Source organism: Delphinus delphis, chromosome 14 (genome assembly GCF_949987515.2).
Source record: "Delphinus delphis chromosome 14, mDelDel1.2, whole genome shotgun sequence".
Lineage (NCBI taxonomy): Eukaryota > Metazoa > Chordata > Mammalia > Artiodactyla > Delphinidae > Delphinus > Delphinus delphis.
The window spans coordinates 9347784-9371966 of record NC_082696.1 but is presented as its reverse complement, the minus strand read 5'-3'; the positions used below and the strand labels follow the sequence as shown (position 1 = coordinate 9371966).

Genomic DNA, 24183 nt, shown 5'->3' with positions numbered 1-24183 from the left:
GTGGTTTGTAGTAATGAAAGCAGGTTCTCAAAGGCGACCTAGAGGTCACAGTTAAGAGGCGGCAGAAAAGCGAAGAATCGTAGAGAGAGCACTTTTGAGAAAACATCTGGAAAAGTGTTTTAATGACTTTGCTGGACCATGGAAGGAGTAGCTTCTGACTGTTTTCTGGCTTTTACCTGATTATTGAAATAAAGATAGAGGATGGTTTGTTCACGTTGCAAAATCCTGGAATCGTCCAGTTTAGGAGACGAGGGTCGTCTAAACTTTATTGTGTTCCCCCCACGCTTGATATGTGAGTGCTGGGCGGGGGGAAGAGGCTTGAGGGATGCGGTTTGGGTTGAAGTTGTGTTTTAATCACCGTCTGAAGGAGCTCTGTCAACTTCACGCTCCTGTACAGATGGGTAGGCAAGAGAACTCACCAGGTAAGGCTGTTTCCTACCTGTGCTAATACGCTTTTTTTCTTGATTTTGTCCTCAAGCCCAAAGCTAGGACTGGGATAAGTAAGCCTTATAACGTCAAGCAGATCAAAACTACTAACGCTCAGGAGGCGGAAGCAGCAATCCGATGTCTCCTAGAAGCCAGAGGAGGTGGGTGTTCCCCTGGGGCTCTCCTGCCAATTCTGCTTTTCTATTCATCTTCCTACTAAAAGGGGCCTAGAAGAGAAAAACACTCTTTTTTCTGGAGGCAGTATTCAATGAAAGTACCCTTGAGCAACATTTTATAAAATTCAGCTACTAAGACTTATTGTCCATTTAAAACTATATATTTAAAATTCAGTAAGTATGTAAAAATAATCCCAAGATTATTAGGCAGCACTTAAGGGAGAGACTGAAATAAACAAGGAGAGACTGAAATAAACAAAAACGAGTTTTAGAAGAGGTTGGTGCCCCAGGCACTAACTCATTCTGCTGGCTCTGTAAATAGAGATAGGTAGGTAGGCGTCCTCTTTCAGGCAAAACGTTTAAATCGCCAGCAATTGTAGATTCTCTCAGGCAGGGACACTGTCAGGCAGGGACCTCTTCTCTGCTGTACTGCCTATTAATTTTTTGTTGCTGTTACTTCACCTAACCCATGTTAACCATGTTTTAACTTGGAATCTCCTCTGTGCATTCAAAATCACTGGTTATTAACATATTTTGGTTTTTTGTTGCGATTTTATACTAGAATCTCTTTTGCAGAGGGAAAATTATGCCCTCTGAAAAGCCAGGTGCAGTTACAGTTGCCTGATTTGCTTATAGCGCAGGTATTTAGTTTATTTGGAATTCCCAAACAACATTTAAGGAGGGCATGGATTAAGAGACTGAGAAACACTGTTGTAGGATAACACCGTGGTTTCTTTTTTATTAAAAACAATAACTCAAATTGTATGGGTGTAACAACCCAAGTGTCCATCAACTGATGCATGGATAAAATGGGGTCTGTCCATACCATGGAATATTATTCAGCCATTAAAAGAATGAAGTACTAACACATGCTGTATCATGGGTGAGTCATGAAAATAGTGTGCTAAGTGAAAGAAACCAAACACAAAAGGCCACGTATTGTGTGATTCCATTTATGTTCAGTGTCCAGAGTAGTCAAGTCTAGACAGAGAGAAAGTTATAGTGGTTTCCAGAGGCTGGAGAGAGGAGGGTGTGGGGAGTGACTGCTATGGGAATGTGCGGGGTTTCTTTCTGGGGTGATGGAAGATATTCCGCTGATTAGATAGTGGTGATAGTTGTACAACTTTGTGACTACACTAATAACCACCAAATATATCCTTAAAAAGCGTAGATTTTATGGTATGTGAATTATATTGTAGTAAAGGTTTTTTGTTTTTTGTTTTAAAGTCTATAGATGCAGAGGTTTGAGGTTTGAAATCTACCCAGGGTCCCAGCTTAACATTTTCGTGGTCATGGGCCCTGCTGAGATTTTGAGTTTTGCATCATCTACCCTGAGAAACACAGGGACACGTTAAACTTTGCACGTGATGTCAGGGCCTCACTGCTCCTCCCCTCCACAGACCCTACATCACCATCCCTGTTGAGAAGGTGGGAATGAGAAGCTGGGGGCCAAACCTAGCTGGTTGGTCCTGACAACCTTGAAAGATTTATTTTTAGATAGCAAAGAAATACATTGCATTAGTAAATTATCCTTAAAATAAGGATAATTCGATGCCTTGTCCTTTATACTTTAGCCGTGCAATTGTATGTTTCAGGTGCCCCAGGAGAAGCCCTAAATGCCACAGCCTTGACGGACCAGGGATCTTCCAAACCAGAGCCCACAGCGGGGGTGGCCCCACTCCTGCCCCGTCGGCCCGCACCCAGAGTTCCTGCCATCAAGAAGCCAACCTTGAGGAGGACAGGAAAGGTAAGAACCTGGTTGCACAAGCCTGTTGCTCCTGGGTTGCTCAAATGTCTTGTTAGATAAGAATTCCGTCTCCGATGGGTCTGGCCTCTTTACACATGTTCACGAGTCCCAGACACAGCCCCATCCTTGAGGAAAATGCCCAGCAGTCGCTTTCTTCTTCGCATTCCTGCTGCTTCTTGGCTCAAGCTGAGCAGAAACATTGGGAATTTCTCACCAAGACAGGAAGAGCTTGGCGGTATCACGCCGCCCAAATGTTCCATTTCAGTTCGCAAACCGAACCACCGTGGGGTGCTTTATTCCAGGTGTCCTAGTGATTCCCATTTGTGTGTGGTCTGTGTCCTATGCCCACGGTTTGACTTGTACAGACTTTTATTTGCATTAGAAAAACAATCACCGGTTCCTGGATTGGCCATGTTGACAAGCGCTTGTGCGGCCCCGGACCCTGGAGGCTCGACAGCTTTTCTTGCCACTTTTCTTGCAGATTGTTTTTTGCTCTCGCTCTCAAGCTTCTCAGCCTTGCTTGCTGCTTCAAAGACATGAGTTTGTCAGGACAGTAGCAGCCCAAAGACTGGCACCTCTAGAGGCATCTGGATCTTCCGTGTGAGCTCAGTGTGCTAGTCACGGACACCCGGTAATCCCTCGGCTGGTCATTACAGAATGGCTGCTTTTCCACCTGTACAAAGCATGAGCGTGGTTTGGGCGTGTGGTTCTTACAGAGCCTGCTCTGTGTTTTCTGGGTTGCTCGCTGTCCCACGTCTGCACATGCATCTGCCTATTTTCCACGCCTCCTTACACAACACACCTCTTTCCTCCTCTTCTCTATTCTCGCTTTGTCTTCAAAGCCAGGGGTAGAAACGGATTCAGTTTCCCCACCCACTGCCCAGGAGCTGCAGTTAAAGGCCGTCGGAGAAAGGGTTGTTTCTGCAGCTAGTTTTCTAAAGAACCAGCGGAAATACTGAAATGCGGATGCTTAAGCTACCGACAGCCGTGTGTGTACAAAAGCTTCCTCTGGCCTCGTGCGGTTGTTTTCTTTGTGATTCTTTTGAATCAGAACCAAGGAAGTGAAGTTCCTGTATGAAATTTTCCATTCTTCTATATTTAAATATCAAAGATCCAAGGAGCAAGTGTACCCATGAGTCCTTCTGTTAGCTTAATGCTGTGACAGAAGCTACTTCATCTTAGTGTGGCACAGACTGAATTATCAAAGCTGCGGCCTCGAAGAAAAGTTTTCAGAGGTTCGCTGTTAATAAAGGAAGAGCATCACCCCGTTTCCTAGGTAACAGAAACTTGTTTCAGATTGTTCACGGTGGCCCTGGTTTGAAAGCTCCCACTCATATTTCATCGGACCTGCTGGTCCTCCTTGATACGTGTGTTTCTCCCATGCTCCTTCCTGCCTGGTCACACTCGCGCATCCCAGACATTCTCAAATCCCGAATTTGCTAGAATGTCCGCTTGTCCCCTCCTCTGTTCGCCTGTGGACAGCGTCTGTGTGCTCTGATTCCCAGCTCCCGGGGGCGGGCTGCTTATTGACGCTCTTTGTCGTGCCTTTTCTTAGCCCGCGTCACCAGAAGAACAGTTTGGGCATCAAGCTGTCCATTTTACAATCGGGCCCCCGGAGACGAACCTTGACACCCCTCCTCTAGCAACAGTCCCTCCCGTTCCCAAACCGAGAACACTTCAGCCCGGGAAAGGTGCCGCTGCCTCCGGGAAGCCAGCGCCAGATGAGGCCCCGACCGCGGCCGCCCCGCCCCCTCCGGAGGCCCCGCCCCTCGTGCCCCAGGTGCCCCCGCGGAGGAAGAAGTCGGCGCCGGCGGCCTTGCACCTGCAGGTGCTGCAGAGCAACTGCCAGCTTCTCCAGGGGCGCCCCTGCAGCAGCCCCAGCAGCGACTGTCCGCCCGCACCCCTGCCTGCTGGGGGCGCGCTCTTCCCCCAGCCGGCTTTCCTTGGCCCTTCATCACTTGCAAGCCCTGAGGCTGATGGCACCAAGGACACGAAGTCGGAGGCCACGCCCCTCCTCGGTGATTATCAGGACCCCTTCTGGAGCCTTCTCCACCACCGTAACCTGTTGAATAACTCCTGGCTTCCCAAGAGCCCTGACCCCCTGGACTCGGGGAACAGGAACCTCGGAAGAGCACACGCAGCCCCCCAGCAAGTCAGTGCCTCACCTGCCCAGGAGCCGCCACGGGAGCACAGAGAAAAAGACTTCGGTCACTGGGTGACAACCAGTGACAAGGACAAGAGGACGGTGCTGCAGGTGTTTGACCCACTGGCGAAATCATGACTGGGAAACTCCCGACAGCAGCTCTCCCACAGGATGTGTGCCTTCTCCCCCCGGCCTCACCTTAACAGGGGAAAGCCCATTGGTCTCAACTCCCCAGATGAAAGAGACATCTAGTTAAAGGCACACTGAAAAAACATTGATACTCTTGTGTAGTTTACAAAAATTGCGTCTCTTATTCAGTAAGATTATTATTCAGTCACCAAAATATGTTTTATTCCAGACTTGTGCATGTTAAGTTTCCTCTCAGGGTGTGAGAAACCTCCGGGTAGATTCAGTATACGGATTTTAGGAAAGAGAATCTAGCCGATAATGCTCAAGAGGTTCCCTCCCATTGAATTTTAAACGGTTGTTCAAGTTATGTTTGTATGTGGTGAGTTTGTTTTTAAATATTGTTTGTATTTTACAGACTTGGAATAACTTTTTGGTGACCCACCTGAAGGTTGATGCATAATGTAAGGATTCCACTAAAAGGTGGTTGGGACCACTAAGAGCTGTACCTGGCCGCTGACACCAGGTTAAAAAAGATATCAGAGTAGGAAGCAGCAAATAGGTCAACCAAAAGATTAGACTGTACATTCCTGGGAGCCCTTGTGTTTATTTATGTACGTGTACATTAGCCGTGATTATGTGTGCGTCCTGGGGGAGATGGTGTCATTCCCTGCTTTGGTTCCGGAGCATATACCATTAGCTTCACCTGAGCTCCAACTGCCTAAGTCTCCTGTACCATGTCTCAGACTTTGCGTGTCCCGTAAATTGCTACAGTCCTGAGCTCTGGTGTGCTACCAGTTTTTACACACTGTCTGTTCCCTATTAAATAAAACCTCATGGCTTTCTTTTTCTCCTTATATTCCATATTCAGAAAAAGCATAAAATGTGAAAACTCATACTGGTACATACAAGTACTGATTTTCATTATTATAATTTGAAGAATATCTGTTTTAGTCTGGTCTACCTAGCTGTGGCTTCAGGAAGGAAAGTTACCACACGTCCCCATATATAAGAAACCTCAGGCTATTCTGAGTTAGCTTATCTACATTTTTATTAGGTTTTGTTTTCCTGTACATTTCCAACACCACTTCTTACCTATTCAGTCTTTAAAAAAGACATCACCATACTGCTTTACATTTTTAAAAGAATGTTATAAGGCCTAGAACTCATTTGGAGCAGATATCATAATTTTGCTGATAAGAAATTTACTGGCAAAATCTCAGTGTGCCACTTACTGTGTTTAGGAGTCTTTCATGTCATAGAATCATACAGCAATGGTTCTGTGTTATCCCTAATGTGACCAGCGAACTCCTGTACTCAAAGCTAATGGTTAGGATGGCAGGCTCCTTTTACTGATCAGACCTCTGGGATTTCAGAATTAACTCTCATTGCCACTATCAAGATACATTACAGGTTATACAAAAACAAAACTGTATCTCACTTCATCTGAAAACTAATAAAAGAAAAAGATATTAGTGACCCATAGAGATAAATAGATAATACGAGTAGTTAACCAGTAGTAAAAGATGGTGTTTTTAGCCTTAGCTGATTAGGACACCTTCTCTAGCACTTACATGCTTTATATCATTTTTACCTCTCTGAGAAATGCAAGAAGTAAACAGCGTGATCCTTGAAAGCGTTAGGAGGAGAAAGGAAGCAAGATGGGTAAGAGGCTCTGGAAAGGTAAATCATTTACCAGGATTCGCGTCACTTCTAAAGGGCATAGTTGGGAATGGAATCAAAGATTTCTTAATTTAAACACTCTTTTCTCCATAACCTCTTTTCCTACTAAAAAGGAGGTGAATTTGAAGGCATATCTATGTAACAGTGAGTCAGAAAAGCAGGGGGAAAGTAAGCACCACAAAAGTTGCTTCCAGTGCTTAATTTTCAGGTTTCTTCTTTGTTCTAGATAGCGAATAGCCAATAAATGGTACACAGAACTGAATTTCACTTAAGATAGCTGTTCATCACACAAATAGTTCTTAAGAATCTGACAGTAAGTATTAACACACAGAACTGTATTGAGGCAGGTCACAGGAAAAATTACAAGTAGTTTAACATTAAGAAATGAATATTATTTGCTCACGGCTGTTGAGGTTTAATGAATAACAGAGACTGGATTTTGAGTTGATAATATGTAAGGTTCTTGTACTAACATTCACTTTTTTTAAAAAAAAAAGACAATTGGAATTGCCTTATTTTTTTAAATCAGTGCTTAACAGTGGGTATCTTTCCTAGGTTAGCAGTAGACTTGGTTGAATAATCTTGACAATGAGCAGCTGCTATCCTGCGGATTTCATTCCGTGGTTTTTATTTTTAATCTTTCTCTGATGTTCCCACACCAGCCTTTTTATTGTGACCTTGCAGTTTATTTCATTACTGTTGTGTAAGGTGTTACAGTTCACCACAGTATTTTAGGCACAGACTTTACAATTCGGCATTGTCTCCCTGACCCCAATTAGATTCTCTTTTTACAGTATAATCTTCCTGGACTTCTTGCCAATTTAAAAATATTTGTTCCAGTAAATTATTGAAACAAGGACATCTGCCCAAGAAAGTCCTGTAAAAGTTTAAAGGTGTTGAAGTTCACGACACTTAAAATTCTCCTGACCCGTGTATAAGCAAGGTAATGTATTAAAACATTTGCTTTATAATGAAGTAATTCTATTAGAAAGGACTGCAGAAATTACTTATTGGATCTTACTGGATGACTAGCAATGAATAAAAACCCTTATGTTTATTTGAAGTGATAATTTGTACTGAAATTGTAAAAAAAAACATTAAATGTTTTATCTTTTTTTTTTTAATGTGGCTTATTTCTTTTCAGATATGAAGAGAACCTTGGGATATCTTCCTTGGCTAGCCTTTTATTCTGGATGAAATGCGATTACTAGTTATTCCTCTGAGTTTTTGGTTTTGTTTCTTTTTTCAACCATCCAATTAAGTTGAAGCAACATAAAAGTAATAATTTGGTTCAGAATTTATGAGTTGAAGGCTGCTAGCAGGGACCACAGCCATAACATATATAATAACTTTATGCTATAATGTTGAGAGATGCTGGGATTCATTTTCTATAGGATCTTATAGCAAACTTAGATTGCTGGGGTGGCTTGAGTACATTACTTCATAGAAGACTGAAGAAAGGAGTAAACAATCTTCCAGTTCTGTCTAGGTTTGTTCTTAGCTAATTAATAGACAAAATTTAGGTCATAAATGTTCTCTGATGCCTTTCAGGAATAAGAATATACTGACAGTCTCCACATCATAAAGATGCCCAGTCCTTCCTGACCAGTAAGGACTATATTGAATTCATTTAATCTGAGTGCCTGGGACTTGGATGGAGAAGAAGGAAAGGGCTGGTTACGGTACCTTCCTTTCCCAAGGTCATGGATTGAAACTCATTCTCATACAGGGCAAACTGTTTGCAGTTATATAATCAGCTCTATCTCGATGAGGTAGGAGAGTACAAATGAGAGAGTGATTACTTGTGAACAGAGGGCCAGGGGAGATTTGAGAGAAGAGGATTAAGAATATGACATGTAGCAAAGTGGATTTATGTACATGGAAAGAATGAGCCGATGGGAAAGAATTTCAGAGGAATGGTGTCCGTACAGGGGATGCAGCCTGTCACGGAGGGTCAGAGTCCAGAGGGTGGTCCAACATCCTCCTCAGTGATAGTTATACTATACCATTTATTAAATAACAAACCATTGCTCTCTCTTTCTTAATCGGGTTTCTCTAGGTGTTACCCAGTTTTTATTGACATTTTCAAATAACAGCATTGGTATTTGTATATCCTTTATATTGTTTATTTTTATTTTGTTATGTCGGTTTTTAAAACATTTTTCATTAACTTCAACTTATCTTTAATTTGCATCCTTTTCTACTTTTTGTTTAGTTTTGTTATTTTCCTAATTTCTTAATTAAAGCTAGCACCAGGTTTCATTATTTTTAGTCTTGCTTAACAATAAAGACATTTAAAGTTATATATTTTCCCCTGATTGTAACTTTAACTGCACCCTACACATATTAGCATGAAATAGTCTTTTTCATTAATCTCTAGACTGTAATTTGCTTTTAGTTTCTCTTTGATTCAAGGGAGACTGTGCAATTTTCCGATAGTTAAGAGTTTGTTTGGCATTTTAAAATTGTTTCCTCCTAATTTTATTGGATTATGACCTGAGAATATGGCCTAGATAAACATCTGCTTTCTAAAATTTATTGAGGTTTGTTCCATGGTCAAGTGCAGGATTGAGTTTTCTAGTGATTTCATCAATACAAAATAAAAATGTTTTTTAGTTGTAGGGTAAAAAAGTGTGTGGTGTGTGACATACAACATGTTCGTTCCACTGTTCCCCAATGGAACAGGTCTTTCTGGAAGGCACTTCTGTCAGGGGATGGGTGCAGGCTCTAGTTCTAACTCTAATACAGTGGCCTCCCATTGTTCTTACTGAGAATCCTTACTTAGATTTTGTTGAATAAAAGGCTTCTCAATTTGTTGTAAGTCTTTTGATCAATCTTTAGACATCTGAATGATTGCCTTTGCTACCCTTGACTAGTTTAATAGATCTCTTTCTCTGGGGGAGAGGTTTCCTTAGCTGCTCACACTGCCATTACAGTCTCTGCTTCCTGGGCTCTCTGTTCTTGTGCCACTGGTCTACCTGTCAATCTCTGTGTCAATATCATGTTGTATTATTTCTTAGATATCTGGTAAAACAAGCCCTTCTATTCTTGATCCTTAGCATTCTCATATAAAAATTTTGGAATCAAGTCCTATTTAAAAACTAAAACCTATTGGAATTTTTTACTAGGACTTCACGAAATAGAATGGACATCTTTACAGTATTGACCCTTCAATCTAAGAACATGGTATATTTCTCCACTTAAGTATTTCATTAATGTTTCTCAAAGTTTTTAACTTATAAAATTTTTCAAACATACATGAAATCAGAGTGAATAATTTGAACTCTCATATATCCATCACCAGGATTTAATAGTAATTTAACATTTTGCTATATTTGGTTTATTTTTTCCTTTGCTGAAATTTTTTTAAAAATTCTGCTATCATGATATTTGACTCCTAAATACTTTCTTATCTCTAAATAACATTTTCTTTTATAACCTTAATACCATGGTTTTATCTAACAGTTAACAATAATTCTTACTTTAAAATTCATTTGCTATTTTTTGCTAGTATACTTAAATATAAAAGTTTGTGTATTGACTGCATCAAACAACCTTGCTTTTATATAAACTGTCATAAAAATCTAACAATTTACTGTATTTCAATATACCATCAATTATGAGATACACATTTACATGCTATTTTTTAACATTTTTATTGGAGTATAGTTGTTTTACAATGTGTTAGTTTCTGCTGTATAGCAAAGTGAATGAGTTATACATATATCCATTCTTTTTTTTGGATTGTTTTGCCACATAGGTCTTAAGAAAGTGCTATGGTCTGAATGTTTGTTTCCTCCCAAAACTCATATGCTGAAAACTTAACCCCTAAAGATGATAGTATTAGGAGGTGGAGCCTTTGGAACGTTCTAAGTCATGAGGATAGAGCCCTAACGAGTGGGATTAGTGTTCCTATTAAAAGAGACCCCATGAGATCCCTCACCCCTTTCACCATGTGAGGACACAGTGAGAAGGTCCCAGCTGTGAAACAGGAGGAGGGCCCTCACCAGAACGTGACGATGCTGCTGTCTTGTTGGACCTCCAGCCTCCAGAACTGTGAGAAATAAATGTTTGTTGTTTGTAAGCCACCCAGTCTGTGATGGTTTGTTACAGCAGCCTGAACAGACTAAGCCAGAAGGCTTCCAACTTAATTATGACTCATCTATTGTGAGAGGTAGCCCACCCACAGAGATGTTAAATGTATTTAATGTATCTTTAAATGGATAAAATATGGTGTATGTGGATTCTTTGGATTTTCTTTGTAGACAGTTACCTGCAAATAATGAGTTTTGTTTCTTCCTTTCCCATCCTTGTAACTTTTATGTCTTTTTCTCGCCTTACAGAGCTGGCTAGGACATTTAGTACAACGTTAAATAAAGACATTGGTAATAGGCGTTCTTGTGTTACTCTTCTTCTCTAAGGGAAAATGTTACTATTTTTGCCATTAAGTATGATGCTTATCGTTTTTTGTTCTTTAGACACCCTTTACTATATTAAGGAAGTTCTCTTTCTGGATTACTAAATTTATCTTTTTCATGAATGGTGGTTAAATTTTATCAAAGACATTTTCTACGTGTACTGAAATGATTGATTTTTTTTCTCCTTTTGTTTGTTAATATGGCAAATTACACTGATCAATTCTCCAATGCTAAACAACCTTGCATTCTTGGTATAAATCCAACTTGGACAGATTACCTTTTAAAATATTGCTGCACTTAGTTTGTCAATATTTTTGTTTAGGATTTTTGCAACTATATTATTGAGATTGGCCTGTAACTTTCTTTTTTTTCTGCTGACTTTGTATGGTTTAGGTATCAAAGTTACACTAACCTCAAGAGTTGGGGAGTACACTCTTTTCTATTAACTGAAAGAATATGATAACATTGAAATTATTTCCTCCTTAAATTTTTGGTAGAGTTCACCAGGAAAGTAAACTGTGTCTGTAGTTTTTATTTTGAACCTCTTGGTGCCCTCATGCTTCAGATGATCTCTTATAAACAGCATATAACTGAGTGTTGTTTTATTATCTAGCCTGGCATATTTATCTTCTAACTAGGGTATTTAGTCCATTACATTTAATGTAATAATTGCTATATTTGGGCTTAAATTTAACATCCAATCTTACGCTTTCTCTTTTTACTATCTGTTTCTTGTTTCTTTTCCCTTCTTTTCAGGCCCTCTTTTGAATTTTTGTCATTCCTCTTTTTGTCCTCTCCTAATTTGGAAGTCATTATACCCTATTTTTGTTGGTTACATTTTTATTGGTTATTTTAGAAATTACAACATGTATTATTAACATTATACTTTCAGAATTTCATCATTATTTTTACCTTCCTCCTGAATAATGTGATGACTTTGGAAAACTTTAACTCCATTTATACCATCCCAACTGTAGTTACTGTATATTTTAATTTTACAAATTTTAACACCTACTCAAGACATTATTATTGTTTTATACAATCAGTGTTCATTTATTTTATCCAAATAGTTGCCTCTTTTTTCACTCTACATTTCTTGAATCTCAGCATCTCTGGCTAGATCATTCATTTACCTTCTACCTGAAGTACATCCCTTAACATTTCCATTAATGAAGGTCTGCTGGTGGTACAGTTTTAATTTATATAAAATATCTATTTTATTTTAATATTTTAAATGACTTATTATTTTTACTGAATGTATTATTCTAGGGTGGGAGTGGTTTTTGGCAATACTGCAGGTGGTGTTCTAGCTTCCATTGACTGATGACTTCTCAACAGTAGCAATCTTAACTGTTATTCCTTTACACTTTTTTTACTCTACTTTTAAGGTTTTCCTCTTGTGTTGGCTTTTCTGCCGTTTCACTGTGCTTTGTATAGATGTGAATTTATTTTTATTTGCTCTGCTTTGAATTAGTTGAACTTTTTGAATCTGTGGATTTGTGCCTTTCATCAGTTCTGGAAACTTTTTAACCATTATCTCTTCAAATATTGCCTCTGGGACATGCTTTTTTCTTCTCCTTTTGGTACTCAAATGAAACAGAATTTGTTATCATCTTACTTGACAATATCCTTAGTCTTCTGTATTTTCCATCTTTTTTGTCTCTCTGTGCTGCATTCTGGATAAATTTTTCTGACCTCTCTTCCAGTTCACTAATTATCTTTGGTTGTAGCTAATCTAATTTCAGCCTTCTTTCGAGAAGCTATTTTTGGCACTTTCTAAAATCTAAGTCACTGAATATTTTCTTATTTCTGAAGATATTTCAACCTTGTATTCTTTTTTTTATTTTTTTATTTTTATAAATTTATTTATTTATTTATTTTTGGCTGTGTTGGGTCTTCGTTGCTGCGTGCGGGCTTTCTCTAGTTGCAGCGAGCAGGGGCTATTCTTCGTTGTGGTGCATGGGCTTCTCATTGCGGTGGCTTCTCTTGTGGCGGAGCACAGGCTCTAGGCACACGGGCTTCAGTAGCTGTGGCTCGCAGACTCTAGAGCACAGGCTCAGTAGTTGTGGCGCACAGGCTTAGTTGCTCCGCAGCATGTGGGATCTTCCAAGACCAGGGCTCAAACCCGTGTCCCTTGCATTGGCAGGCGGATTCTTAACCACTGTGCCACCAGGGAAGTCCCTTTTCGTCAGTTTTTAAAGTTAATGTGTGAAACTTTCTGTGACTGTATTGCAATGCACATGCATAGGTTTTAAAATAAAACCTGGGTTTAACCTTAACTCTCACTAGCTTTGAGACTTTGGGCCAGTTTTATGAATTTTTTTTTAATGCTTGGTTTTTCTATCTCTGAAATATGGCTAATAAAGCTACCTTGTATTCTTCTATAAAGCAACACTTGGTGTGTAAGTACTCAAAATGTGTTCACTGAATTACAGTTCTGTTTTATCATTAGGATGAGGAACCAATTAGGAGGGTATTACAGTCCAGGCCAAATGTGAAAATCTGAACTGGAGTCTGAGCAGTAGAAATGGAAAAGCATTCTGGGACCTTTGGAGTAAAGTGGACAGCATTTGGTAATTAATCATATGTGGGGAGGAGAAGTCAAAACTACTGAAAAAGGTCCTGCTTGAGTGAAATGTAATGAATTACCTGAAATAGAGGAGAAATGGACTTGAGGGAGAATAAACAGAATACAATTCTTAGAAGCTATCAATGTGTTAAATTTTTTTAATTAAAATTTTAAAAATTTAGCTTCATTGATGTATATAAAAGTAAGATATTTAAAGTGTACATTGTGATGATTTGATATATGTATATATTGTGGAAGAATACTTCCCATCTAGTTAACTAACACATCAGTCACCTCACACATTTTTTCTTTTTTTTTGATAAGAACATTTAAGTTTTATACTCTGCTAATTTCAGTTATACAATAGAATATAGTGTTATCAACAATAGCCACCATTTCACCATGTTTTACATTAGATCCTCAGACCTTATTCAACTTTAAAGTTTTTGTACCCTTTTATGAACCTCTCCCCACTTCCCATCCTGCCCCTCACCGAGGCCCTGGCAGCCACTCTTTCTGTTTCTATGTGTTTGACTTTTTTTTTTTTTTTCCCAGATTCCACATGTAAGTGATACTATGCAGTATTTGTCTTTCTCTGTCTGGCTTATTTCACTTAGCACAATGCTCTCAAGGTCCAACCATGTTGCAAATGGCAGGGCTTCCTTCTTTCTCATGGCTGAATAATATTCCACTGTATGTATATACTACACCTTCTTTATCCCTTCATCCATTGATGGACACTTAGGTTCCATACCTTGGTTATTGTGAATAATGTAGCAATGAACATGGGAGTGCAGATATCTGTTCAATATCCTGTTCGCATTTCCTTTGGATATATACCTAGAAGTGGGATTGCTGAATCATATGGTAGTTCTTTTTTTAATTTTTTGAGGAACTTCCATACTGTTTTCCATAGTGGCTGCAACAATTTACATTCCCACCAACAGTGTTGGTGTTCCCTTTTCTCTACATCCTTACCAACACTTAATATCCTTTGTCTTTTTGATGATTACCATTCTAACATGTATTGGGGTATCTCATTGTGGTTTTGATTTGCATTTCCCTGATGATTAGTGATGTTAAGCACTTTTTCATGTACCTGTTGGCCATTGTGTATCTTGTTTGGAAAAATATTCAGTTCCTCTGCCCATTTTTAAATCATATTGTTTGATTTTTGCTATTGAGTTGAATGAGTTCTTTATAGTTTTAAAATATTAACCCCTTATCAAATAGAAGATTTGCAAATATTTTCTCCCATTCTGTAGGTTGCCTTTTCATTTTGTTGATGGTTTCTTTTGCTGTGCAGAAGCTTTTTAGTTTGATGTAGTCCTACTTGTTTATTTTTGTTTTTGTTGCCTTTGTTTTTACGGTCAAATCTAAAAAATCATTGCCAAGACTGGTGTCAAGGGGCTTACCTTTGTTCCCTTCTAGGAGTTTTATGGTTTCAGGTCTTAAGTTCAAGTCTTTAATCCATTTTTAGTTGATTTTTACGTGTGGTGTAGCATAGTTGTCCAGTTTTATTCTTTTGCATGTGGCTGTCCAGTTTTCCCACCCATCCTTTTCCCACTGTGTATTCTTGGCTCCTTTGTCATAAATTAATTGACCATATGTGCATGAGTTTGTTTCTGTGCTCTATATTCTGTTCCATTGATCTATTATCTGTTTGGATGCCAAACCATAGTGTTTTGTTTACTATAGCTTTGAAATGTAGTTTGAAATCAGGAAGAGTGATGCCTCCAGCTTTTTCTTTTTCATAGTTGCTATGGCTATTCAGGGTCTTTTGTGGTTCCATACAATTTTCTTCTGATGTCTGTTCTTATTTATTCATTACTCTCAGAACACTGCATTTTTGACTGGACTCAAGACTTAGAGGTCAAAACTCTCAGAGACATCAGCCTCCATCTCTTGGCAATCTGTTCCTGGTGTTTTGCTTTGGCTTCCTTCATTCTCTTGGCCAAAGGCATAGCATATCCTGCAGCCTCTTTCTTATTTTCCTTAGTACACTGTTTCTTCAGAGCAATACACCAATGTGTGTGTTGCACAACATGTGGAGTAACAAGACACTGAATCTTGGGTGCTTTGGTCCCAGGTTTCTCACCTTCTTTGTTTAAGGGCTTTCTCTCAACATATGGGCAAACGCTATCCTCTTTAGAGAGACTGAAAAGTTTCTGGATTCCACCAACTCTTCTGGGCCCCAGGTGACAAGGCACAGTAGTACTAATGAGTCCAGGAATATCCTTCTCCCTATTTTTTTATGATGACCAAATTGAGAACACTCAGATTGACAACTGCAGTGCAACCCTGTACATATCTGTGCTTTCTTTCTCCAGTCCTCCTTGATCTGTAATAGAAATGCCTCTTAGTTAGTAGCAGGCCGACATGGCCATGGGTCAATGTATGATGGGGTTACATCCTGATAAATCCATCGTAAATTGAAAATATTGTAATTTGAAAATGCATTTAAAACACGTAACCTGCTGAAAATCATAGCTTAGCCTAGCCTACCTTAAATGTGCTCACAACACTTACATTAGCCTACAGTTGGGCAAAATCATCTAACACAAAGCCTATGTTATAATAAAGTGTTGAATATCTCATGTAATTTATGGAATACTGAAAGTAAAGAACAGAATGATTGTATGGGTACAGAACGGTTTTAAGTGTATCAGTTGTTTACCCTTGTGATCATGTGGCTGATAAGAGAGTATCGTACCATATATTGGTAGCCCAGGAAAAGATCAAAATTTGAAGTACGGTTTCTACCGAATGCACACCACTTTGCACCATCATAAAATCGAAAAATCATTAAGTTGAACCATTGTGAGTCGGAGACCATCTGTATTTACATTTGCTAGTGAGATTTATGCTTTCATATGTTTTCCTGTTACTAAATAGTGTCCTTTCATTTCAGCATGAAGAAGTCCCTTTAACATTCCTTGTAAGTCTGGTCTGGTAGTGATGAACTCCTTCAGCTTTTGCTTGTCTGAAAAACTCCATCCCTTCTTCCACTCTGAAGAACAACTTTGCCAGGTAGAGTATTCTTGGTAATATATCAGCACTTGTAATATATTGTGTCACTCCTCTCTGGCCTGCAAAAGTTCTGCAAAATATCTGCTGGTAGTCTTATGGGGTTCTCTTGTACATAACAAGTTGTTTTTCTCTTGCTGCTTTTAAGATTCTCTCCTTGTTTTGACAGTTTAATTATAATGTGTCTCAGTGTGGGGCTCTTTTTTTTTTTGGCCCTGCCATGCGGCTTGTGGGATCTTAATTCCCTGACCAGGGATCAAACCTGTGCCCCATGCAGTGGAAGCACAGAGTCTTAACCACTGGACTGCCAGGGAATTCCCTGGGGCTTTGTTTTTTTGTTTTTCTAAAAGTTTTTATTGGAGTATAGTTGATTTACAATGTTGTGTTAGTTTCCAGTGTACAGCAAAGTTTGTGGGGCTCTTTGAATTCATCTTATTTGGAACCCTTTGGGATTCCTGCTTAGGAAACATTTTACCCTTTATTTCTTTGAATAAGCTTTCTGACCCTTTTTTCTCTCTTCTCCTTCTGGAACCTCTATAATGCAAGTATCAAGTCTGCTTGATGGCATCCCATAGGTCCCTTAAGCTATCTTCATTCTTTTTCACTTTTGTTTTGGTCCTCTGGATGCATTCCACTGCCCTCTTTTTGAGTTTGCTGATCCTTTCTTCCCCATGATCTGGTCTGCCATTGAACCCCCTACTACGTTTTTCAGTTAGTATTCTTCAGCTCTGTGATTTCTGATTGATTCTTTCTTATATTTTCTATGTTTTGGCTGAAATTCTCACGCTATTCATGCATTACTCTCCTGACCATGGTGAGCATCTTTATGACCATTATTTGGAACTTATTTATCTCTATTTCATTAAGGTCTGTTTTTGGAGTTTCATCTTTTTGTTTGCAACATATTCCTCTGTTTCTTCATTTTCCTTGACTCTCTGTGTTGGCTTCTGTGCATTAGATAAAATAGCCACCTCTCCCAGTCTTTTTTTTCTGGATGGGGGTCTTCATTACATGCAGGCTTTCTCTAGTTGTGGTGAGCGGGGGCTACTCTTTGTTGCAGTGCACGGGCTTCTTATTGCAGTGGCTTCTCTTGTTGTGGAGCATGGGCTCTAGGCACACAGGCTTCAGTAGTTGCAGCATGTGGGCTTCAGTAGTTGCAGCGTATGGGCTCTAGGGCGCATGGGCTTCAGTAGTTGTGGCACGCGGGCCCTAGAGCACGTGGGCTTCAGTAGTTGTGGTGCATGGGCTCAATAGTTGTGGCACGCGGGCTCTAGGGCATGGGCTCAGTAGTTGTGGCACACAGGCTCAGTAGTTGTGGCACGTGGGCCCTAGAGCACGTGGGCTCTAGGGTGCGCTGGCTCAGTAGTTGTGGCACACGGGCTCAGTAGTTGTGGCTCGCAGGCTGTAGAGCACAGGCTCAGTAGTTGTGGCGCACAGGCTTAGCTGCTCTATGGCATGTGGGATCTTCCCAGACCAGGGATTGAACCCGTGTCCCCTGCATTGGCAGGCGGATTCTTAACCACTGCGCCACCAGGGAAGTCCCCAGTCTTGACAGAGTGGTCTCCTGTAGGAGATGAACCTAGGATTCAGCCCATCAAGCTCTTGGTTATCTCTCAAACTCTGTGACTGTCTGAACCTCCTTCTTTGTTCTTAGTGGCTCCCGGGAGTTGAGGTTCTGCTAGGACCTCTCAGTGTTCCAAAGGGAACATTCTCAGTCAGTACCTAGATGCAGGCTGATTGGAAACTGAACCCTCAGGCGGCAGCTTTTCAAGTATACAGATAGACCCTTCCAGGGAAAGACTGGAAGATGGGTGTTTCTGTCTGCTCCCTCTGTGCTGAGCAATAGGGGTATGGAACTGTTTCTTTGTACAGTCCTGTGGGATCCACAAACACAAGGCTTGCTGGCCATCAGAGGCAAGTAATCAAGCGGTGCACTCCCTGGGTAACAGCCACAAAAGACAGGGCGCTAGAGATGTGTCGAAGCTCCTTCCAGGAAGACACCAGCAACCTCGAGTGGGCAAGAGGGAGAATGCAGAGACAGAACCACCAGCCTCCCTGGTCCCCAGGGAAGATCACAGTCATCCTCTAGATGTGTGCTAAATTAGAAGCCTGACCCTCAGGCCGCAGCTTTTAAGATAAGCAAATGGGCATCTTTCAGGAAAAGGCTGGGAGATGGGCATTTCTGTCTGCTGCCCTTGTGCTGAGCCCTGCGGGGAGAGCCACTGTGAGTCCTTGCAAGCCTATTTAGAGCTGTTTTTTTCTTTGCTGTAGACTTGTGGGTCTTGTGGATGCAAGCCCTGCTGGCTTTCAAAGCTAGGTGTTTTGGTGTGGGGGGGGAGGTCCATCCTTCAGGTGGAAGACTTGAAAGTTGGGGCACTGGATGTTGGGCCCAAACCCTTCACTCCTCAGGCAGAAGCTGGGAGTTGTGTGTTCCCTCCTGATTGTATCTCACTGTGCCAAGGGTGAGATTTATGGTGACAGTATGTCTGTCTTTCTTATCCATTTCAACATGGGCATTTTCTCGTTCACCCAATGTGTAAGAGTTGCTCAGCTAGTTTCTGAACTTCTCTCTGAGGGAACTGTTCCGTGTGTAGCTGTAAATTTGGTGTCTGTGGAGCAGGCGAGTTCAGGAGCCTCCTATGTCACCATCCTGGTCCAGAACTCTCAAAAATGTTTTAATCTGGTAATCCAAGATGTCAAAATATTCTAAAACCCATCGATGTATACATACCCAAAGCTTTTTATAGAGATTACATTCATATCCAGCACTCTCTAATGATCATAGGAATCAGTGCGTATCCAGCTTTCAATATAAACTAGCTTTAACAATCCTGAAATAGTTTGGATTAAATTAAAAATCAAAGGTTCTAGTAAGCTTAGTGTTTTCAAACTTTGGAACCAGGTGTTGAATTCCATGACACTGTTTCTAAACTCCAAGGCCAAGCTAAAAGTGGATTAAGAACTGGAATTTTTACAAGAGTGGCTTTTTCTAAATTTGGGAACTTCTTGGATATTAAACTGCCTTTTTATGTCTTCTGCTTTATTAAGGCAATTTATAATTATACAATGAATTTCTAATAGATTTTAAGTGATTAGCTTTGGGGAGTGTTCAACATCCAATATAAGGGCACAATCAGTTTTACTGAGTACATTAAAATTGCATTTATTGAACATGTTTAATTTTTTTTCATGGACATAATTTTTATACCAAATGTCAATAAAAGCAAAACCATACATTAACATATTTAATATAACAAAGAGATGAAAATTCAGGAGGGTATGCCTAAAATTCAAATTCTAGGACTTAGAAATAATTTGAGGGGCACTGTAAATTATGAGCCAAGCTCAAAAGAGATACACGTGTACGTCACTCTGTGACTGTGCTGTCTTTCTCAACAACAGGAAACCAGTGCTGGCATCCACTACCGTGGGCGCCCCGACCTGAGCAGAGGGCCGCGTCCTCCACCATATTATGCCTGTTGCTGTGACCTTGGGTGAATGGTTGAGATGGAGTCAAGAAAGGCATCACGATCCTCCATTTGTAGTCTGACTCTCTCTATGGTGACATTTAAACAGTGGAGTAAAGGGCGGACTCGGTGCCCTTAACTTTTAGGGTTGACAACGTAATCAGAAAGAAGTAAAGGGCTTATAGATAAGGATAATTAATTTTTCATCTGAATTTTATTTACAGCTTGCTTTCAGTAGTCTGCTAACACCTGTATTCTGTTTATTTCCTTCCTGGATAGATCATTTAGAGACTTTTCCCATGAGGGGAAAGGTAATAGGAAGCTTCATTTGAAATTTTTTCCAGAAAGGATATTTAAACAAGGCTGATTGAACTAGGAGAACCATTTTACTGATGGTCTAAGTTTAAAACTATTTCAAATGTGTATGTTTTCATACTTTGTGTTCTTAGAGTTTTTCAGGTGATGATTATTTTTAAAACATTATTGACTTAAATCTTACAGGACTGATGAAGTGAATCTGTATACATCACATCCATTTCATAAACAGAATGAACACAAATGGTAAGTGACTTGCCTGAAAAGCTATAGTCATTCAGAAGTACACTGGATCTCTCTCCCAGACCTTATTTTTAAAGCACAGCTATAATGGCTATATTGAGATTTTATGAAGTGGGGTTTCATTTCATTACTCTAAGTTAATGAACAGATATTCCAGCCATGGTATATCTGCCATGGTTCACGGAAAACAGAAAAAGAAAACAAACCAAGCCTATCTACACCCCTCTCCCCACGTGATCCCATTAGCTAGAGTTTATTGTTGATAGCTAACTAGCACACTCTATAGCTACATAACAAAACAGGTAGTTAAGTCACTTGTTAGGTTTTTGCATAATTAAACAATTAGATGTTGTTAAGGTTCACTGATGCCCCCAGTTTACCTTCAGATGCTGTACTCCATTCTACAAATGTCCATCATTTTCAAAATGGTAGACATAAGCTTAACATGACCCAGCAATTCCACTCCTAGTATATACCCAAGAGAATGGAAAACATGTCCACACAAAAACTTGTATGTGAATGTTAACAGCAGCATTAGTCATAACAGCCCCAACATTGACAGAACCTAAATGTCCCTCAAATGATGAATGGATAAACAAATGTGGTACATCCATACAATGGAATATTATTTGGCCATAAAAAGGAACGAAGTCCTACTACATGTATACATGCTACACCATGGATGAACCTTCAAAACATTATGCTAAGAGAAAGAAGCCAGACACAGAAGGCCACGTGTTGTAATTTTTTTAAAACTTGTCATTCATATGAAATGTCCATAATGGGCAAATCCATAGAGACAGAAAGAAGATTAGTGTTGACCAGGGGCTGGGGGAGAGAGGAGGAGGAGTGATTGCTGATGGGTGTGGGGTTATCTGGAGGGATGATGAAATGTTCTGAAACTAGATAGTGGTGATGGTTGCACAACTCTGTAAACACACTAAAAATCAATGAGCTGTGCATTTAAAAGGGTGAAGTTTATGGTGTGTGAATTATATCTCAATAATGCTGTTACTTAAAAAAAAAGTCATCAGTATGATTTCCTATTTCTCACATGCTGGAGACCAATTAATACCATTTCCTAATGAGCAAGAAATAGTGGTATACTTTAGCTAAAAAGAATTTGAGAATCTTGATATTAAGTATTGCTAATATATATATAATAGCTTAGAATAGTTTTAGTTCACACTCTGATCAATAATGGATTTATTAGTCTTATCTGGGAAAAATTAAAAGTATAGGTAGCTACAGTCTGGAAAGAATTATTATAGGCTAGAAATTTTTTTAAAAGAGAAATATTTGTTCTCAGCAATATGAAAATAAAAACTTACTTACAAGGAAATGACCCAGGGATGACAAGGCGTGTAACAAAGCTAACATGTTACACAAAGGTTTACACTGACAAGTTTTAAAAACTTACAGCACATGGAAACCCTGACCCAAAACAGAGTCTTTATGTTCTAGTTCATCCTCTCTCCATTTTAGGCAACCTCCAACAGGCATTTCTGCGGTAAACTGGTGACGGCTCTCCCTTCAGAAGCCATCAGCGCTGCTCCCAGCATGAGCCAGGGACAGTCACAGATGACAAAAGTCACAGATCACATCCTTTAGCCATAGCAGCTTGCTCCCTGTCACCAGGGACAACACTGCAAAACATAAACTGGCACATATGGAAGTTTTTTAAATCAGAAGAATCCAGTCTAGCCCTTCTTTCTTTGATGGACACTTCTGGGTTTGTGTTTTACAGAACAATATTCTGTTGCCTGCAACATACTCCAGGCCACAGTAATGCCATAATGACTGCATTTGCATGATTGCGTAGAGCTTAAAAAGAGAGAACACCACGTTTCTTGCACTGTGTTCACGTGTGCAAACAGAAAAAGACAATTGTCAGTTTTCCAGGTCTTTGGCTAACGTGTCACGGATGAATTGTAAGGTACGTTGGTACAAAAAAGCATCCTTTTTCTTTGGCTTACAAATGTTCAAATGGTTAACATCCACAGGAATTAGATCTCCAATGCCTAGATCTGAAGAAAACAAAAATGTCAATAAAATTTAAGTAAAAATATAAGCTGCCCCCTGTCAACAGTGAAAGAGGCCAAATGCGTAGTGGTAACTGTTGATTTGGTCGCGATCGAGAACCACATCAGAGATAAGGGAGCTTAAAGTTTGTAACTAAACTGCATTTGACTAATCACGTGAGAATGGAGTCTCAGTAGGTGTAATTATAACTTTATGCTTTTCTCATAAATTCTGTGTGTGTACTGCCGATTTCCTAATTCAATAGTGAACAGAGCCTGAGCACTGTCACCTTCAAAACGTTTACACACTGCAGGTTATTACTAAGTTATTCCACACTTCTCTGAACCACTTCTCTTCCTAGAGCTAATATTAGAAACTTGATAATGAGCTCCCGTGCCCTGATGAAACGAATGGGAACGTCTCACATGGAATTCCCTTCTATACCCGACCCTCCACGCTCACTCTACCAGGGAAGGAGATGATGTGGTGCTTGAGAGAGCTGGTTGAGTTTTTGATGTTTCAGCCTAACCAAGTCCACCCAGATGGAAGTGACAGGAGGTACTAGTGAAGCCAGCCAGGTGAGGAAGTGCAGCTGGTGGTTATGAAGGAAGACAGGCCACCTGGTGACACAGAAGAAGGGGTGGACAGAATGATGACAAGGCTATGTCACTACCAGCAGCTGGTCCACAATATTAATTTTGCTTTAAGCTCCCAAATTCATCTTAAAAGAAAACAAAAAACAGGCCACTGTTCTTTGAACTCTTCAGGTTCTTCAACTACCAAACAGCAGTTCCTCACCCTATGGCATATTGCTTTAAGGTAAAGTCTCTTCAGATTCCACTATAGGATATCAAGCCTTTTTCATTTTATATAGATAATAATGAAGTAGGACAAAACTTGTTACGCAGACAGAAGAACCATCTGGCAGGCGCTCCAGATATGCACCATGCCTGGCTGCCAGGAGCTCTCAGTAATGGCAGAGTGCTACCAGGACAGCACCTGACCCAGCCCCCGAAGTGATCAGAAAAGGGTCTGACAAGCAAACTAAAGAGTTAGCCAGGTTGAGGGGAAAGCCTTTCAGGGAGTGAAATGTACGGGCTCTTTACTATGCTCAGAGTAACACAGGAGGCTATAAGGAGAACTGAGATGTGGGCTCTGCCCTCAAAGGGCCTACAGTAGACTACAGTGCTCTGCAGTAGCAGGTATTGGTCATTTCCCTCAGTCCCAGGATTAGGAAGACACTGAACTTTAACACTAGTTTTTTCCTTCACAATCTCTGTTGCTTGAATATTACTAAGCTTCCACACCTTTAGCTGATTTCTTTAAGGTTCCTGCAGGCGGCTATCAATCTGTGAAATGAAATGCTCCTTTTAATCTAGCTGATAGAAAAGCTCTGATTCTTACCTTAATGCAGCAGATTTCGCTGTTGAGAGCTAATGCAGAGTTAGCCGATTAACCTTTGCTGTCTAATCAGTTAAATAAAAGGAGGGAAGGGGAATGCCAAGGTTAAATGTTTGCAGAGAAGTTTTAATCTATGGCTTAAAAGAATAACAGAATCTAAATCTTCATAAAACTGTCTCCTAAAACTGAGAAACTGGATATCAAAGTTGACGTTTATGATTACCACCAACCAGGAAACTAAGGACAAACAAGTTTCAAAAGAGTGAATACCTGCTGATTCCAGGGGCACCACGTGGAGTTTAATCATGCTACCAATGTAGGTTGGTAGTGTTTCTACAAAACTCAGCACCTGGAAGTTTCTATCTTTTGCAAACTCCAGAAAGTCATCCTGTAGTGTTTTAAGTGCAGGAGAATCTGTAA

At 40.1% G+C, this 24183-nt stretch overlaps 2 protein-coding genes and 1 pseudogene across 3 annotated transcripts in view; 1 reads left to right on the top strand and 2 right to left on the bottom strand.

The window, feature by feature from the left end:
* SYNJ2 (synaptojanin 2) overlaps nucleotides 1–7377 on the top strand; it is a 97526-nt gene extending 90149 nt beyond the window's left edge. The window contains exons 25-27 of the mRNA XM_060029713.1: nucleotides 479–587; nucleotides 2198–2349; nucleotides 3905–7377. Of these exons, the coding sequence (XP_059885696.1) occupies nucleotides 479–587; nucleotides 2198–2349; nucleotides 3905–4630 (987 nt within the window). The 3' untranslated portion in view covers nucleotides 4631–7377. The remainder of the gene's footprint in view (nucleotides 1–478; nucleotides 588–2197; nucleotides 2350–3904) is intronic.
* A 6680-nt stretch (nucleotides 7378–14057) lies between these two features.
* On the bottom strand, nucleotides 14058–15682 carry LOC132437422 (small ribosomal subunit protein eS6-like; annotated as a pseudogene).
* Nucleotides 15683–19089: 3407 nt separating this feature from the next.
* The window catches only part of SERAC1 (serine active site containing 1), an 87300-nt gene continuing 82206 nt past the window's right edge, over nucleotides 19090–24183 (bottom strand). Inside the window, exons 16-17 of one of the 2 annotated variants that reach the window (XM_060029708.1) lie at nucleotides 24034–24177; nucleotides 19090–22367 (exon numbers count right to left, since the gene is read on the bottom strand). In XM_060029708.1, coding sequence (XP_059885691.1) covers nucleotides 22231–22367; nucleotides 24034–24177 — 281 coding nt within the window. In that variant the 3' untranslated portion in view covers nucleotides 19090–22230. Of the gene's footprint in view, nucleotides 22368–23450; nucleotides 24178–24183 lie in introns of those variants that run through there. The other variant, XM_060029707.1, reaches the window with a different exon arrangement.